We start from the raw sequence: 17,494 nt of genomic DNA on the forward strand, positions 1-17,494 counted from the left end.
TGTATCAAATAAAGCTTTAAAAAGTCATAATTATGAAACGAGTTGTTGAAAAGAAATTGAACATGTTGGGTACCGTATAAAACTATTTTTTGCATACTTTTTTTAGGGTATACTTTTTTGTTTTAATGTAAAATTTCTTGAAATGTACTGCTTCTGAATTATTTGCTTCCAGCATGTAATTGTTTCGAGATTTGCCGAATGCTTTTGCGTATGCATGATATAATGTACTTCGTTAACAAGATAAAAGCCGTTTCAGCGCAAGTTAAAATAAAGTCAAAGAAAAAGTAAAAGTCATCAAAGGAAGCTCCCTCATTGGAAAGAAATATTTTTAAGCACGATTTTGGTTTAAAAATGTTACAAGGTTTATCAACATACAAAAACGTAAGTTGCACATTACCGATTCAATATAAACAGTTAAAATATGTACAAAGGTACAAAGGTCTTTAGTTTAATTTCGGATCTAAACAACAAAATTAAAAAGGCCATTCACTGACAGATATATGTATGTTCTCACCGAATTTGTGCAGCATTAACCATCGACATTTCCATCGTCCAAACGTATCCTCTACACGCTGTCTTGTTCTCTGATGAAGTCTGTTATAGGCTAGCTCGCCGTCTGACTGGGGATTTCTAACAGGGGTAAGCAAATACGGCTTAAGAGGATACGCCTGATCTCCTAGCAAGTAACCACAGTCTGCATGGTTTTCCATATACCTTTTAACTCCACTTTCATTCCAAATAAAAGCATCATGAGATGACCCTGGCCAACGAACAACAAGGTTTAGGAATTTCTTTTGACTGTCACATATGCCTTGAATGTTAAGCGCATGGTATCCTTTACGACACACATACATGTCTTCTCTGGTGGAGGGTGCTTTAATTTGTACTAGTGAGCCATCCACACAACCTAGAACATTTGGGAATGTGAATTCATTCATGAAGCCTTCTTTAACTGCTTGCTGAAATCTAGGAGTTGTCGGAAATCTGATGTATTGTCCGGCATGACGACATAAAGCAGAAGACACTCTCTGGACAATCCTTGACATTGATGGCTGGCTAATCCCCATTGTATCTCCAACCACTGTCTGGAACGATCCTGTGGCATAATATCTTATCGCTGCAAACGTCTGTTGTTCTGGTGTCAAGGCATATGATCTTTGAGTTTCATGAACAATGTCATCTCGGACCATATCGATCACCCTCATTAACGTTTGTCTAGACATCCTATATCTATACAGCAACTCGTGGTCATCATAGGCGTCTAAGGGATTCAACCTGTCTCTAAAAATTCTGTTGCGTCGTAAATTGTTTCGATTATTGGCATGGAATAACTGCATCAAAGCCATTTTTGACAATGTTTCCTAGCTGAGTGACGTCAAATGATCATGACGTCACGCTGACAGTTGTGACGCGATGCTTGCTATAGCGGTGCTCCATTTTAACTGGTGACTATAGGTATGCCATTTTTCACATGCAGCCGTGAAGAAGGTTCGTTATTGACCTTGTTTCGTAAAATCGGTAAAAAGAACAACGTGCAAAATATTTTTAAGTGTTCGATCGTTCATAGTGAAATGGCAATTTCATTTCGCGTTCTTTTGTGCGAATAACCCTCCCCTTACGCCTCCTTTTTACGCTCCTCTTTGAAAGAGAAAACTTGAAAAAAATATTAAAAAGATATATAAAATTATCATGATTATAAACAATCTTTTGAGGTCAAAATACATGCAGTAACCTTATTCATTAAACTTTCATACAAATCGGGATAATTTAATTATTACAAGAAATCGGAAAAATAATGCATTTTATTCTATTTTTTTCTAAAATATTACTGCCTGAAATCTGTAAGGAAAGGTCAGAAGACCCTCCTTATCAAAAGTTCTGGATCCGCCCGTGACTTCAATGCATAGATTTTTGTGAAAAACGATATGTTATTGATGAATCATACATTTCCGTGTTAAAGATGTTAAAAAAAAATTTGTGTATGTTCTGTTGTTTACACTTTTGCTTGTGAAGAATAACAATATTTCATAAATTGTTATGTTACATTCATATACCGTCTGATATGTGTTTGTGACTGTATCATTTTTTTTTAACATGTATTTTTTTAAATTATTTAAGCGGTATTATTACTGAAATATATAGACAATATAAAGATTGACAAGAAGTCGCAAAGACATATTAAAATGTTGCACTTTTCAACAATTGTAAGGGGTAACTTTGTGCATAATATTATTTTTCCTGGCTACTCTCAAAAACTATCCATACCCACCACATGTTAAAATATTGCAAAAGTTTACAATCACTGTATTCATTGTATAAAATATTCTTAGTGCCCGTTTAACGGGTACGTTGGAGTATCCGTTAAATATTCAGGTTAACGTAACATTTAACGGAGACGTTAACGGATGCGTTATTTTACGGAGGCTTTGTGAATACGAAATAAAATTAGCGGAAATTTAACGGAAATGTTAACGGGTCCGTTAGCTAACGGATGCTTTGTGAATAAGGTCCCAGGTCTTCAATAGAGGTATTCAAAATAACTCTAGAAATAAAAATTTTGACTAGTTGATTTTAATTTTTTTAGGTCTGAAATTCACACTTTTATTGAAAATTGCCCTTAAAACAGACAACAATATGTATTACCTTTAATGTATACATGCTGAAGGTCGTACATTAACCTTTAATGGTTTACTTTTTTGAAATTTTTATTTCGGTGGAGAGTTGTCTCATTAGTACTCACACCGCATCTTCATATATCTATGTACCTGTTCAATATATTGACAATGAAGCAGCTGTCGGGTCAGGTATTGTGGTAAGTAGATATTCTAATTGTTTTCAAAGTTTCAATGCTATGTGCGCGTTTAAGGTGGTTTTTTTGGGGGGAGAAAATGGAGGGGGGGGGGGGGTAGCAATATCCCATATCCCAAAAGTGCAAAACTGTTGTTCTTAATTTCTCGTCAAACTGTCTCTAGCGAATATAAAACGTCTTTCCTACTTCATTATGGCATAACGGGTATGGACTAGAATTGAAACAGCACACATAGCCACCTGCATTAAATGATTTAAAACAATAATTATTATATTTACTATGTTTTATTCAGGATAAATCAATGTTCTTTAACAGTCTTAGGGCCAACTGAAGGACACCTCCGTGTGCGGGAATTTCTCGCGACATTGAAGACCTATTGGTGACCTTCTGTTGTTGTTTTTTGTATGGTCAGGTTGTTGTCTCTGTGATACATTCCCCATTTCCATTCTAAATCTTATTAATCACAAATCTGATGTAGGGTGACACATGTGTTTACCCTGACAATTATTGCCATATATCATAACTTCCTATAAAATTGCCCCATCGCTCATTCCCATATTTTGTGAGATTCCTAGTTCTTGGGAGTTTTTTGTATTTTAACATAGTTCGTGTTTTTCCCATATCCAAATTTCTTGAAGCTTGTTCACCCTTCCAATTTTATGATATAATAGTATGTAGCTGATTTCATTTGAACCATTATGATTAATGGTCCGAGAACACAATTAATTTCCCCTATCTGTCTATTATAACATAATGATTAATAAAAAAAAATCCCACCTGCGCTTTTCTAACAAGATTTGGTGTACATGAAGTTTGGCATTAACCACAAAACATTTCAAAAAATTAGAAAACTTCATCGTCTCATTTTCTCTTGGCAACACAAAACACATGGACACCAGTATGGGTTAAGCCAGAGAGCTTCCGAAAAGGGGAAATCCCACCTATGTTTACCTAACCAAATTACTCATTTCTGCTCAAAATATGAAAAAGAAATTTGACAGAAATTCTCTTAGATGACCTTACATTCACATTAAAGCAAAAAAAATGGGGAAAAAATCAAAGGAAAGGCAAAAAAAAAATTTAAGAAAAAATATACTGAAATTAAAGGGAAACGAAAATTGAAGGGGGATAATTGTGTTCCCGGACCAATAATATATCCACAAAAAGATATGTCATAAGATGTTGAAACGTGATTAATTCATCACCATAATTTCATCATGTGCTATCAGATATACGTTTTTAGTGTCAATATCAATAAAACACTATCCAGTTACGATTATCTTCGCATTTTTTGATACCATAATTACGATTATCTTTTTATCCGAGTTACGATTATCATCCCGAATTTTTCAACGGCAATTTTCAAAGCGCCTAGACAATTCCAGTGCACCGTTACGATTCAAATATGATGTTATGGTATAGAAAAACCTTGCAGCTGAGTAACTAGTGACAAAAACATGCTACATTTGAGTTAAATGACTGTAAAGATTTTCATAAGATGTTGAAACGTGATTAATTCATCACCATAATTTCATCATGTGCTATCAGATATACGTTTTTAGTGTCAATATCAATAAAACACTATCCAGTTACGATTATCTTTGCATTTTTTGATACCATAATTACGATTATCTTTTTATCCGAGTTACGATTATCATCCCGAATTTTTCAACGGCAATTTTCAAAGCGCCTAGACAATTCCAGTGCACCGTTACGATTCAAATATGATGTTATGGTATAGAAAAACCTTGCAGCTGAGTAACTAGTGACAAAAACATGCTACATTTGAGTTAAATGACTGTAAAGATTTTACCTATATCTGCCGTCGCCATATTGGGATAATCGTAATTGCAGTTACTTTTATCTCTTTAATACCAGTGAATATTGTGACGTTTAAAATGAATATCACGATGTTTTAAGATTTTCGTATTTTATTGAAATTTCGTTCCATAAATTTTTTTGTTTTATTCTTAAGTTTATTATTTAAAGCGTTGATTTTTGCGTTTCAATCTAAATTTTATTTAGGAAGATTGTTTCCCCTATTGATACTCGTTCTTGTCCTGGACCATTAATTAATTCTTTGCACGAGTTTGAAAAGGGAAATAAATGTTTATACTTTTCAAGAATTAATATTAAGTTTTGTATATGGATACCGTTCTTAACTGTTAAAGCCGTTCTTTTCAAACAAACTTACTTATATACATATAGTGAGATGTTATTTCTCATTTTTTCGAACTTGTCCAGGAATTTTATTTTTGAGCATAACGAATGTTTTAAGACATCCGCATTTATTAAGTTTTCTCTCTAATTAAAGCCGTTTTGTCCAGTTTCACAAGCCAGAAACGAATTTCAATGTGAAAATAAATTCTAAAAATGGTTTTGTCTCCATTTGTGTCTCTGTTTTTTTGAAAATTATGATATTTTGGGTATAATTATTTCTCAACAATATATAAGTTAGATCGTAGTAAGATTCTGAACTAAATTATACAAAATGATTTTTTTTTACAGCGAGAAAGACTATTTCGAAGACAGTATATTGACACGAAATCCGTTCAAACCACGACTAAGTCTTCGTGCACAGATTTTCGTTAAGGTTAAATTCTAAATATTGTACATATAATTGTCTTCTCTTGTATGATGGTTTGTTGAGAATAAAGATATACAAATTAATAAAATTTGATATTCAGTTAACATTGTGTTTATTTAAAAACTTGATTTAGAGAGAGAGAAAAGAATCACGCTGAAAAATAAAAATCGAATTTGTTACAGAAAAAAGCGACTATAAAAAAAATTCTTTATTCGTGAAATACAAAACACAACAAATTAATTTACCCGTTATCACTGATGAAATATAAACTGAAAAAGTACATCGAATGAGAATTTACGAATGTATGAATGGAGGTGTTGTTTTGTTCGCTCTTAAGATAAGTCATCTTATTTGATAATGAAATGGATAATTTTGGAAATTAGAACTTTCAAGTGTTTGATTGGTGTATTGGGACCTTTCGCCCGTAATAACTTTGTAATTCAGGAGATATTGGGGATGAATTCCACTATATTTTTAATTGTTCGAAATTTAATCATGATAGAGAAAAAAATTTGAAACCATATTATCTAAATAGACCAAACATATTGAAATTTCATGATTTGATGAATACTAGAAACTTCAGTATGTTGAATCATTTGTGCAAATTTATTAAACTGATTAATAAACAGCTGGACTCTTAGGGGAAACATTGTTAAATATTTTTTTTATATAATATTGTATACATGCATAATGTGTTTTTTATATTAAATGTAGCTGGACATATTTTCCCAGTTGTAGATCATACATTTGTATTAATTCTGACTTTATGTTATATTATTAATGTTTATAATATCTCTGTCCCATGGATTTTGGTTTATGAGAATAAAGATATATAATGAGATATAGGAGTGCCTTTGCCAAATTTAGAAGTGGTACTGCTCCTCTGAAAATTGAGACTGGAAGGTATGAAGGTCTTTTAGTTGAAAATAGAATTTGTTTTAACAGTATTTGTAATGAAAATCTTTTAATTGAAGATGAGAAACATGTTTTAATGAAGTGTCCTTTGTATGAAGATTTGCGTTATTATTTGTTTTATCAAGCATCTCTTGTTAAAGTTAATTTTATGCAATTGTCTGATGACGATAAATTTATATTTTTATTCACTGATGAAAATATGTACTTTTATATTGCCAAATCTGCAATGACATTTTATTGAAGAGAAAATGTATTTTATATAGCTAATTTTAATGTAAATACTGTATATACTTTTTAGATAGTCTCTCATAACTCTTTTTAGAGTGGCTCTTGTATGTTTTATGATTTTGTTTTATCAACTGTTTGTATGTTTTATATAATGAAGAGGTGAGACTTAAATAAAATATTGTCTTGACTTAAATAAAATATTGTCTTGAGATATTTATTTTTTTCTATATGCAAATTCATGTGAAAGGTAACACTGATATAACAATACAAATCATGATCAGCAATAAAGATAATCCAATCAATTTTGTTGATTGGATAATTCACGGCTCAGTAGTTGTGTTATCAGTGACACGTGCCCTCATCATTTTATAAGAATTAACATATCTATCTAAGTTCCATTTCAAATTCTACCAAAAAGTTAACTCTAAAATAAGAAGCGTATAACGAATATATACATCCATCCTGTATGCAGATACGATGACTATAAAAGGTCCTGAGTGCACTTTGTATGTCCTGAGTGCACTCAGGAGGTCCTGAGCGGTGTTTAGACGTACCCCATATCAACCATGCAATAATAGGTTCTTTATATTTTTATACGCCCGTCGTCTTTTAGACGGGACGTGTTATGGTATACCGTTGTCCGTCTGTCCGTCCGTCGTCCACACTTCGGACAATAACTCAAAAACACTTTCACCAATGTCCATGAAACTTAAGTGAATTATTTATATTTATTGACGTAAGCTCCATTTCGTCTTTTTTAATTTCAGATTTTAAGTTTTGGATTTATGGGGCTTTATTCATAAAAAAAAAGGGGGGGTCGGTCGTCCACATTACACTTCAGACAATAACTCAAAAACACTTTCACCAATTTTCATGAAGATTAAGTGAATTGTTTATATCTATTGAAGTAAGCTCCCTTTCGTTATTTTTATATTTCAGATTTTATGTTTTGGATTTATGGCAACAATGCGGTGGGGTTAAACATGTTTATGAGATCTCAACCCTCCCCCTATACCTCTAGCCAATGTAGAATAGTAAACGCATAACAATACGTACATTTAAAATTCAATTCAAGAGAAGTCCGAGTCTGATGTCAAAAGATGTAACCAAAGAAAATAAACAAAATTAGTCATGGGTATACACTGTATGCCAAATATCACAAGTCAATGTATAAAAACTAAATAAGTGTAGACCGGGACAAGTGTGTATGAGAATAAAATTTCAAAAAAAAAGAAGAAAATAGTTATAACATAATGAATCCATTCATTTCATTTGAAGTCATGGAAAAAGTGACAAAGACAAGTGAAAACTGAGTACAGAATAAACTGATGTTCTTTCACGATGAAATGGACTATGGTTTGAATGGTTTTACAATAGTACTTTTGAGGCCCTTTATAGCTTGTTGTTTGGTGTGAGCCAAGGCCCCGTGTTTAAGGCCGTACATTGATCTATAACGGTTTACTTGTATAAATTGTTATTTGGATGGAGAGTTGTATCATTGGAACTCACACCACATCTTCCTATATCTATGGAACATTTTTGTTATCTGTATTTATGATGTGAATACTGGCAATGACGAAAAATGGTTTCACTTCCCTGTCAGTGTCAAATAATTTGTGAAATATCGTGTAAAATGCATGTATGTGATTAATTTGCATTTGTATTTTTTCGTTTTGTTTTTGTGTTTTTGTAATTTGTTTATCGAAATGAACTACAGTTATAATTGGACATGCAAGTTACTAATAAGAGTAACTACTAGTATATAAGTTCGGGTTAGGGTGAAGGTTGTCGCCCGTATAAACGTTTACACATGCTGCGTTTGTTTGCAACTAGTAAGGAACATGTGTTGTTCATACGTGTTCCTCGTTTCTAGTTTTTTTTTTATATAAAGATTAAACCGTTGATTTTCCTGTTTGAATTGCTACATTAGCCACTTGTGTGTCCTTGATAGCTTGCTGGTCGGTGTAAGCCAAAGCTCTGTGTTAAAGGTCGTACTTTGACCTATAATTGTTTACTTTTTACATGTTGTGTCCTGAAAGGAGAGTAGTATCATTGGCACTCATACCACGTCTTCTTATTTCTATAAATGTTGCAAAAGTTATTTCTTTTGGGTGGATGTGTATGTTTAAGCGCGGATTCATATAAGATGGATTCTTACAGTATTCACCCTTTTATTCATTCATTGTACAATTTAGTAATATAATAAATGAATTTAAACGCCTGATATCGTGGGTTCTGACACCGGCCTAGTCAAACTTAAGACTTAAAAATTGGTATTTGCTGATTTCCGTTAATCAATTGGCATTAAAGGGTAAGAACAAAAACTAGTTGGATCGGAGTGTCAAGTTAGGGTTATATGTCTTCCAACGGACTGTAAATTTTAAGCTATAGCACACTAAAAACAAACCCATGCAGCAACATGATATCCAAAACTTAGCACTTCGTGTAAACATGAATTATTATTGAAATAGTAACTTTTATGAATTAACTGTTTACAAAACTTTATATTGTTTGCAAAAACTACGGATAATATATTCAGGAATAAATCACCTTTATTCACAAAAAAAACCCTGAATTTTGAGCCTTTTATGGTCCTTTGACATTTTTTTATTCGACTGCACTGACGAGTCTTTTGTATGCGAAACACACGTCTTCCAAGCAAAATATCTTTAACTATGATGCGGTTTATTCCTTTCATATTCAATACTTGTTTTATTTTCTTTAACGTGTAAATATCTGATTAAAAAATAAAAGAAATTTTTATTCTTTTGAATATGTTTAAATTCATTGTACATGTTAGTAAGTGCTGTTATTTTAGAAGATATATGATTGATTGAATGTTGTTTTTCTGACCGTCCAGTGACAAATACTTTATGCATGCACATTTTAACGGAAAGATATGTAGAGAATGATTTGCCGCAAACAAGAAATACGAAGTAACACGCGTTGTCGTCAAGAAAGAACAACAGGAAGGCGGGTGACAATTACAAATAATAAGTCCAATAAATTCAACGCCATGACCAAAAAAAAAAATAGCTCAAGATACATCATTTAGATCATAAAAGTGTTGGATAGTTTTGTTTAATCTTGAATATTGTTACAATTACACAATTAACTAATTAAAATTGTCACATGGTGTCTTCTTATGTGATATGAATTACAATGTTTGTTATTATTCACAGCTCTGTAGTTTATTTTCGCCATCTGTATTTTTATTTAATGATTGTCTAAAATGTTAACTTGGCATGCCATAATTGGTAGAAATGCGGATGTGAAAGAAAGAACTTTTCACAAAAGTGTCAACGGCGATTAAAACATTCCAGGGCGACGATTTCGTCAATTATGAAACAAAATATCGTATAAATGCACTTTTTGCGTATGAACCAGTTATTATATTCATTCACAATTACGTTCCCAGTATTTCTCTGAAGAAGTTTATCACAGTTCACGTCTAATTTTGGGTCAAATTTCGACGGTCTGCTAAAATGTCACTTTAAATTCAAGAATAATTAGTAAAGAGATATCATGTTTTCCTGTGTCAAAAAATGTTTATTTTTCGTCTTAAAGAAACTAGCTATTATTATAGCGTAGCAAGAATACATTTCCGTCGTCAGATCTAGTAAATACCGGAAATCATCTCCGGTCCGCAGTTCGGTTAAAAATTTCGATTATTCAATGAAAACAACGACGATTTTTTTGTCACTTTTTTGAATTCTTAACTATGAGCGTACTTACGACCCACTAAAATATTTGAACTACATCAACATTTATGTTCAAGGAATGTCTGGTATAAATATGATCGTGGGTCGTAGGTACGCTCATAGTTTAAAATGCAGAAAAACGTTTGGAAACTGCCATTTTTCTGCCCTTTTCGCGAATCTTGAGGTCTTTACAGCAACAGAGCATGAATAATATCAACGGAAGTTGAAAAATCTATTGATGTTTACAAAAATATAGGTTTTAAACTTTAAGAATAATGTATTATAATTAATGGTAAGTCACTTTTAATTTGAACGAAAGTAGGGGGCCGTTCTCTGATGCTTATCGTACCATGTCCTTTAACTTTTCACTGTTATTCAAATTTAATACGGTTTCACCAAGTCCAGAATAATTGATAACGTAGTCTATTGTAAAATTGGCATTCAATTAGAAAGTGTAGTTCAGTTTAAACATATTTTATTTGCTGAATTAAAGCAAAATGGATTAGACACAAGTAAATCGTACTTATGAAGTCTTCTCCATAATACAATATAAAGTTACAATAACAGTATAATATAATAGACATGCATATAAATCAAACAGTTTATACAATATAATACTAGCTTTCATAGGTGAACAAAGAGGAGACAAAGTAAAAAAGGAAAAAGAAAGTTTGAAAAGTCGTATACTTCTGTGACGATGACTTGTGGATTGATGACAACGATGACGTCCTGTGTCAGCAATAATTAATAACATCTAAACATCTAAACTTTGCCTGTATTTTTCAACCTATAATGAATAAAGTCATAAACTATGAGAACATATGTTCATTTAAACTGCAAGTTTATTTACAATTTATACAGTGTGTATATGTAAAGTATGTTTAAATGAACATATGTTCTCATAGTTTATGATTTTATTCCTTATAGGTTGAAAAATAAAAATAAAACGTTTCAATTTTACATACTAGACTATCGTTTTTTAATTCTTTCTTAAATTTAGAAATAGAGTCGACACTGCGAATTTTTGGATCAAGTTTATTCCATTCACGTATAGTAGAGGGAATAAACGATTCAGTAGTAAGGGAAAGTCTACAAAATGGAACAATAATATCATGACCATTTCGCAACGGGTAGTTGGTTGTACTTTGTTCACAAGGAGGTACAAGATTACATAGATATTCTGGTGCATGCTTTTGGTTCATGTTATAAAACATCTGTAATTTTCTTCTCCTTCTTCTTTCAAAAAGAGATTCCCAGCCAACCAAAGTGTAGTTCATTTTCAACATGTCCGGAGTCGCACATTTTACATATCCGTTGGTATTCTGGCTCACCAACAAAACGTCCTGTTTCTAATCTAAGCGGAAGAATGCCATGCACATCTAAACTGGGCCAGTACCGATCTTTATCTACGTTTTATGTTTTGTTTCACATATGTCTCTGTTGAATATGTAGATTTAAAAGTTCTATATGTACGAAGTTTCGGAAAGTTAGATAAGTTTGTATGCCATTTTGTTGCACATATATCCATCAGATTGTTTCTGACGCTATAAACATCACATTTTACTATTTGTTGAAAGTTATCATCCATACCAACTAAAGACATTATTGTTCTTACACTAGATGACCAATTGTTTGTAGATAATTCGTAGTCCCATAGGAACACCCTTTTACAAAGTCTACTATTGTCCCTATCCATCAAACGGTTCCAATATCTAACCATATTACACCAGCGACGTTCTTTTGAAGGTAACCATACAACATCTCCGTTGATAGCCAGCTTTGGAGCAAACTTGTGAACTCCCAAAAAGTATCGTATGGCCTTGTTTTGAACAATGTCGACACAATTTAAGTCTTTAAAACCCCACACTGAAGAACAGTTGTCGAGTATAGGTACAATACAAGAGACATACAGTTTTTCATAAGTCTTTATACCAAATTATTTTAAACTGTGTATCTTCGATATAACAGCTCCGAGTGCTCTTCCACCAGCTGCAGAAAGATTTTCAGAATACGATGTATAATCTTTTTCTCGTTAAAAATAACTCCAAGGTAATTATATTTGTCTATAATTTGCAAGATGTTCCCTCCGATTCTTAACTGAAATTCGCTCCGGTTTTTTTTCGAGATGCTCTGAAGTGTACAACTTTTGACTTGGGTGTATTAATTAAGACTCTCCATTTTTTACACCAATCATGTAATTTATCTAGCATCTTTTGCATATTACATTCATTCTCGGCCATCAAAACACTATCGTCCGCATACAAAAGTAAAGACAATTTCGATTCCCCAATATTAAAACCAAGTCCAAGTTGATTGATATCATCTACAAGATCATCAATAAAAACAGAAAATAATGTCTGAGATAGATTATCACCTTGTTTTACACCAGAGTTACATGAAAACCAATCGGACATTTTATTGTTTAATCGAATACTTGCGGTTGTTTGCACATACATTTTTTTAATAGAGTTATATACTTTCCCTTCAATATTATTAAGCAACAGTTTGTACAGCAACATATCACGATCTACGAAATCAAAAGCCTTTTTTAGATCAATAAATGTGGCAATAACATTAGGATTGTTTTTTATTATGCTGTTAAGGGTGAATATATGATCCTCACAAGAACGATTTTTACGAAAGCCGTTTTGTTCCTCAGAAATTAAGTCATTGTCCTCAAGATATGAAGACACTCTATTGTTTATAAATCCACTGTACAGCTTCGAAACACACGACAACAAACTGATTCCTCGATAGTGAAGTAGAATGCGTGTATCTGATGATTTGTCTTTAAGTATCGGACAGATAATGCCCTGGTGCCATAATGACGGTACAATGCTTGTGTCGAAAACTAGTTGAAACATAGAATATATATAGGATGGCGATCACGTTTTCTGTCTTCAATTCTTCATAAGGTATATTATCAATTCCACACGATTTACCGTTTTTTGTTCTTGAGACAAGTCGCCTAATTTCATCTATATTTATAGCTGAATTCAACTCTTCATTTTCAATAAACAAAGGATCAAGCATTCTTTCTTCTAATAAGACTTTATGACTAGAGGCATATTTTTGAAAATCACCATCGAAATCGTCCGCTGAACTATTTATATATATTTTCAAAATCTGTTTTCCATTTTTCTAAAACGACCTTTTCATCATTAACAATCTCACCATCTTTGTCATATATTTCCATTGGAATAGAGGAATGTCTACGAGGCCCTAGCTGTTTGATTTTGTTCCAAAAATATATGTAACTTTTGAAATTTGCATTTTCAAAATGGCTGCCATTGTCATGGAAACAAAACAATTGAAAAGCATACCGAACGCTATGTAAACCAACAGAAAGATCGGTTGTCATGCTTATATCTGCATTTACTGATGACAAATTTCGAAATACAATGTACATGTAGCTGCCATTTAGTGGCAATCAGGGGAACAGGGTGAAATCCGCTTTTGCTTGCAATAACAATTCTAGTTACAACTATAATTATTATTATTATGGTACCCTGAAGTCATTCTAAGTTTCTTTTTTTCCAATTTTTTTGTCTAGCTTATTTTTATATCATCGAATTGTATGAACCAATCGTTAAGGAACTATACCATAATGTTACCCATCATTTGCAGATTTGCAATCGGGGTATGGCATTTTCAAGATGGCCCCCGTTGCAATAGAAACAGAACATATGCGAATTCAATTTTTGTTATCGTTGAATAATTCAAGTATGCCTGAACTTAAAATCACCCAATGGTATTCAGTGTTGGTCTCCACTAAATACCGGTTATAGATGATTTTGAGAATCTTTGGAAGTACTATTTTGCCATAGAAACTGGATATGTTTAGCATTTAAGATTATAGGAAAATCTTACAGCAACATTTACTGGCTTAAAATGGTGTGTCAAACCTAATGTATCTTCGTTTAAAAAGTCTTGTGCCAATTTTGCATCTGTCATTGGCATTAAATGGTCACTGCCTCCATGGAAACACCCGAAATATTATTATATTAAATTTCAAAATGCTTCAAACTTTATGAAACTTGTCAGAAATGTCACCTGTCATGTTTAGAATTGTTATTTAAAAATAGAATTTTTTAAAATGGCCGCCGATATCATGGAAACAGCAAAATTTTCAAAATGTTATAAACTTTATGAACCTTTATAAAAAAAAACATGTTTTTTGGGATGCATATGTGAAGATTCAGTTTTTAAAGTTTTAATTTTCATTATGGCTGTCGTTATTTTGGCAATTTATTTTTTTGAGGGGGGACGAGGTTGTAATCTGTTATTACTAGTAATTACAAATCTGTTTATTGGTATTATTCATCTTGGATAAGTATAATTGATATGGATCGTTTTCGGAACAGAATATCGAACTGAATATCATAGAGAATTTAATTTGAGTCAGATTGTTAAACGCAACAAGCATTGTCGTACTATGCGTATAACAGATATGTCGCGTACATGTTGCGATTTTGTACATGTTATTACATGTACAAAAATATTATACATGCTATAATTTGTATAATGCAAAAATACAAGTTATAACATGTACAAAAGTACCTTGTACATGTTATAACCTGTACAAAATATTTCTTAAAAAGGGTTTTAACTTTTACAAAAATTAAGATAAATCTAAATGAAGTAAAAAAAAATTAACTAAGCAATGAATAAAGAACAACCATCAATTGCCAGAACGTGTTTTTCTTTTTCTTTAAAGGACAATGATCACACAGTTTCAGAAATGTATGCCTAATGACTTATGTTGACATAACATGTTTTCATGTAATTGTATGATTTATGCAGTCCATCACGGTTTACATTGGTGTGACACTATTTCCTAAAGCATACATTTCTTTAATGACAATACATTAGGTACTAGTAACTTTAGCTGTAGTCTGCCCCATGGTCGGGTTGTTGTCACTTTGACACATTCCCCATTTCCATTCTCAATTGTATTTGTAGAGAAATCTATCATGGCTATCCTCCTACGTCTGTTAGTGTCAACTAGAAAGTATTTTACTATTGCCTAAAAAAATGGACACTCACAATTAAAATTCATCAGATAAGACTACTGAATAGTGTTTGTTGACTGAATGTGTGTTTCAAAAGGTAACAAGAAAGTATTAAATCAATGCACCTGGGACCACTTTGATTTCACAAAGCTGTTTTAGGACTATACCATGTCTAACAAAAAACCTTCAATATATTGATTTTAAGCAACATTTTAACTAGAACCTTATCATAACCGATACAGTGACAACTTTAAGTATATCTTTACTAAGATCATCCTAAGTCAGCTTTGAGACAAGGTCTGAGCTATGTCCATAGATAGTCATAAGAGGATGATAATACATGTACATGTCATAAGATATTTCTTATGACAGGTCTCGGGAAAGCTTCGTAATAATGAACCCTGGACATTAACTGTATTCAAATTTGTACAAGTTAAAACCATTTTTCAGCAATATTCTGTACAGGTTATAACATATACGAGGTACTTTTGTACATGTTATAACTTTTATTTTTGCATTATACAAGTTATAACATGTATAATATTTTTTTACATTTTATAACCTGTACAAAATCGCAATTTGCACACGACATATATACAGAACTTATCAACACAGTTGCGTACAAAATAAAACTAGCTGTTTTCTTGTTGATTATATTGCTAGAATCACAAATGATTATATCAACGTTCGTATACCACGAAGTAGTTTGATTTCAATTTAAAGTATGCGTAGGTTCTGTTATCGTAAAAGATAGAGTAATCAAATGCAGTTCCAACAATGCAATGCCAAGATCCACTATGACTTTTGCGTATTATATCACACATATATATTGCTTTATTGTCAGGGCTACTGTCCAATGTCGTTACTGCATATCCAACCATTTCTGACTGCATTGATAAAGACATGTTTTGTACTTTGAAATCTGAAAAAAACATAAAAGGTCCGTTTAAGTCTTGGCCTTGCAATGAGGCGTGCAGTTTTTCGTCGTGTTGAAGACCTAATTGTTACTTTGAGAAGGTAAACAAAATAAATCCGCTCTTCTCATGGAAATAAATCATGTAACATGAATTACTTTCCGTAACAAAGCTTGTGAGTTGAAATCGAAGTATGTTCTGTAAACAGTACACGTGCATATATTATATATTAATGACTGACGAGATTTCTTATTTAGGGTATGCAAATTAATAAGATTGTCAGCTCTAAACCTTTCAGCAAAAAAAAAAAACACAATGAAATTAACTATAGTAAAATTGCATTTTTTTACGTTATGTAGGTTTACAGTTGCATTAAAGTTTGTCCTTTTTATAATAAATCAAATTTACAAAATTAATATGAATACAAACATGTTAATGAGTAAACTAATAACGATACAATACTTATTAGCTTCTTGAAGAAGAAAATTGTTAATGTTGTTAGTCTTCTTCAAGCTATAACAAAGTATACTGTATAGACCGCACAGTACGCTACGGTACATTATTAGCTTGAATTAGAAAGACGCACTTCGGTCCTACATGTCAAAATCATCAATATAAGCATGCAATGTATCAAGTACTTCCAACGAGTTCTTGACACTCCAAAAGTAATTAATTCCACTATTTTCGAAGGCCTTATTTGAATAATTTATTATCAGGTTTTTAATTGTACCAAGTAAAAAGAATAGACAATTTAGAAGTGGAACAATGGCTTGAAGACGAAATAAATCTACATTTGTAAGGTGTTTTGTGTAGCTTCGGATGCCAATACATACAATGTAGTTGGGACTTTCATTGTAGTTGGCTCTGCTTGTAAAGCGGTAGCTTAAAGTTTGTGTTTGTTTCAGATGTCGTTTTTTTGGAAATGGAGTTAGTTGGAATGTTGGTGAATTGGTGATTTCTCTTTTCAGAATCTCAATGTAAAATTTACGTCAAACAATAATAATATTATTAGCAGCTTTATCGGAAGGGCCAAAACAAATTCCTTGGCTAGTTTTTTTAGTTTATGTTTGATACGAGAAATGTTGTTATGTTTGATACGAGAAATGTTGTTCTTGCTTTTTATACTTTTGTTTCATACACTAATTAGCAATTTTACCTGACCATATCGGGAAATAGGTATTTAGTCGGATCTTAACACGTACTTGTGATTTGGTTAAAACCGGTTTTGTTATAAATATACGGAGAAATGTCGAAATGTTCAGGACTTAATTAAATCCGTATTTCGGTAGGAAGGAACAAGCATACGATTTTTATTGCGTCTCACACTT

The 17,494-nt window shown here is 32.2% G+C and overlaps 1 protein-coding gene across 1 annotated transcript; it reads right to left on the reverse strand.

Annotated features, from left to right (window-relative positions):
- Positions 1-473: 473 nt before the first annotated feature.
- Positions 474-1,346, reverse strand: LOC134727814 (putative nuclease HARBI1). Its single transcript, XM_063592206.1, has one exon. It carries the CDS (start codon positions 1,344-1,346, stop codon positions 474-476), a length of 873 nt encoding a protein of 290 aa, XP_063448276.1.
- Positions 1,347-17,494: the final 16,148 nt, after the last annotated feature.

The sequence above is a fragment of the Mytilus trossulus genome, chromosome 8 (assembly GCF_036588685.1).
Source record: "Mytilus trossulus isolate FHL-02 chromosome 8, PNRI_Mtr1.1.1.hap1, whole genome shotgun sequence".
Classification (NCBI taxonomy): Eukaryota; Metazoa; Mollusca; class Bivalvia; order Mytilida; family Mytilidae; genus Mytilus; species Mytilus trossulus.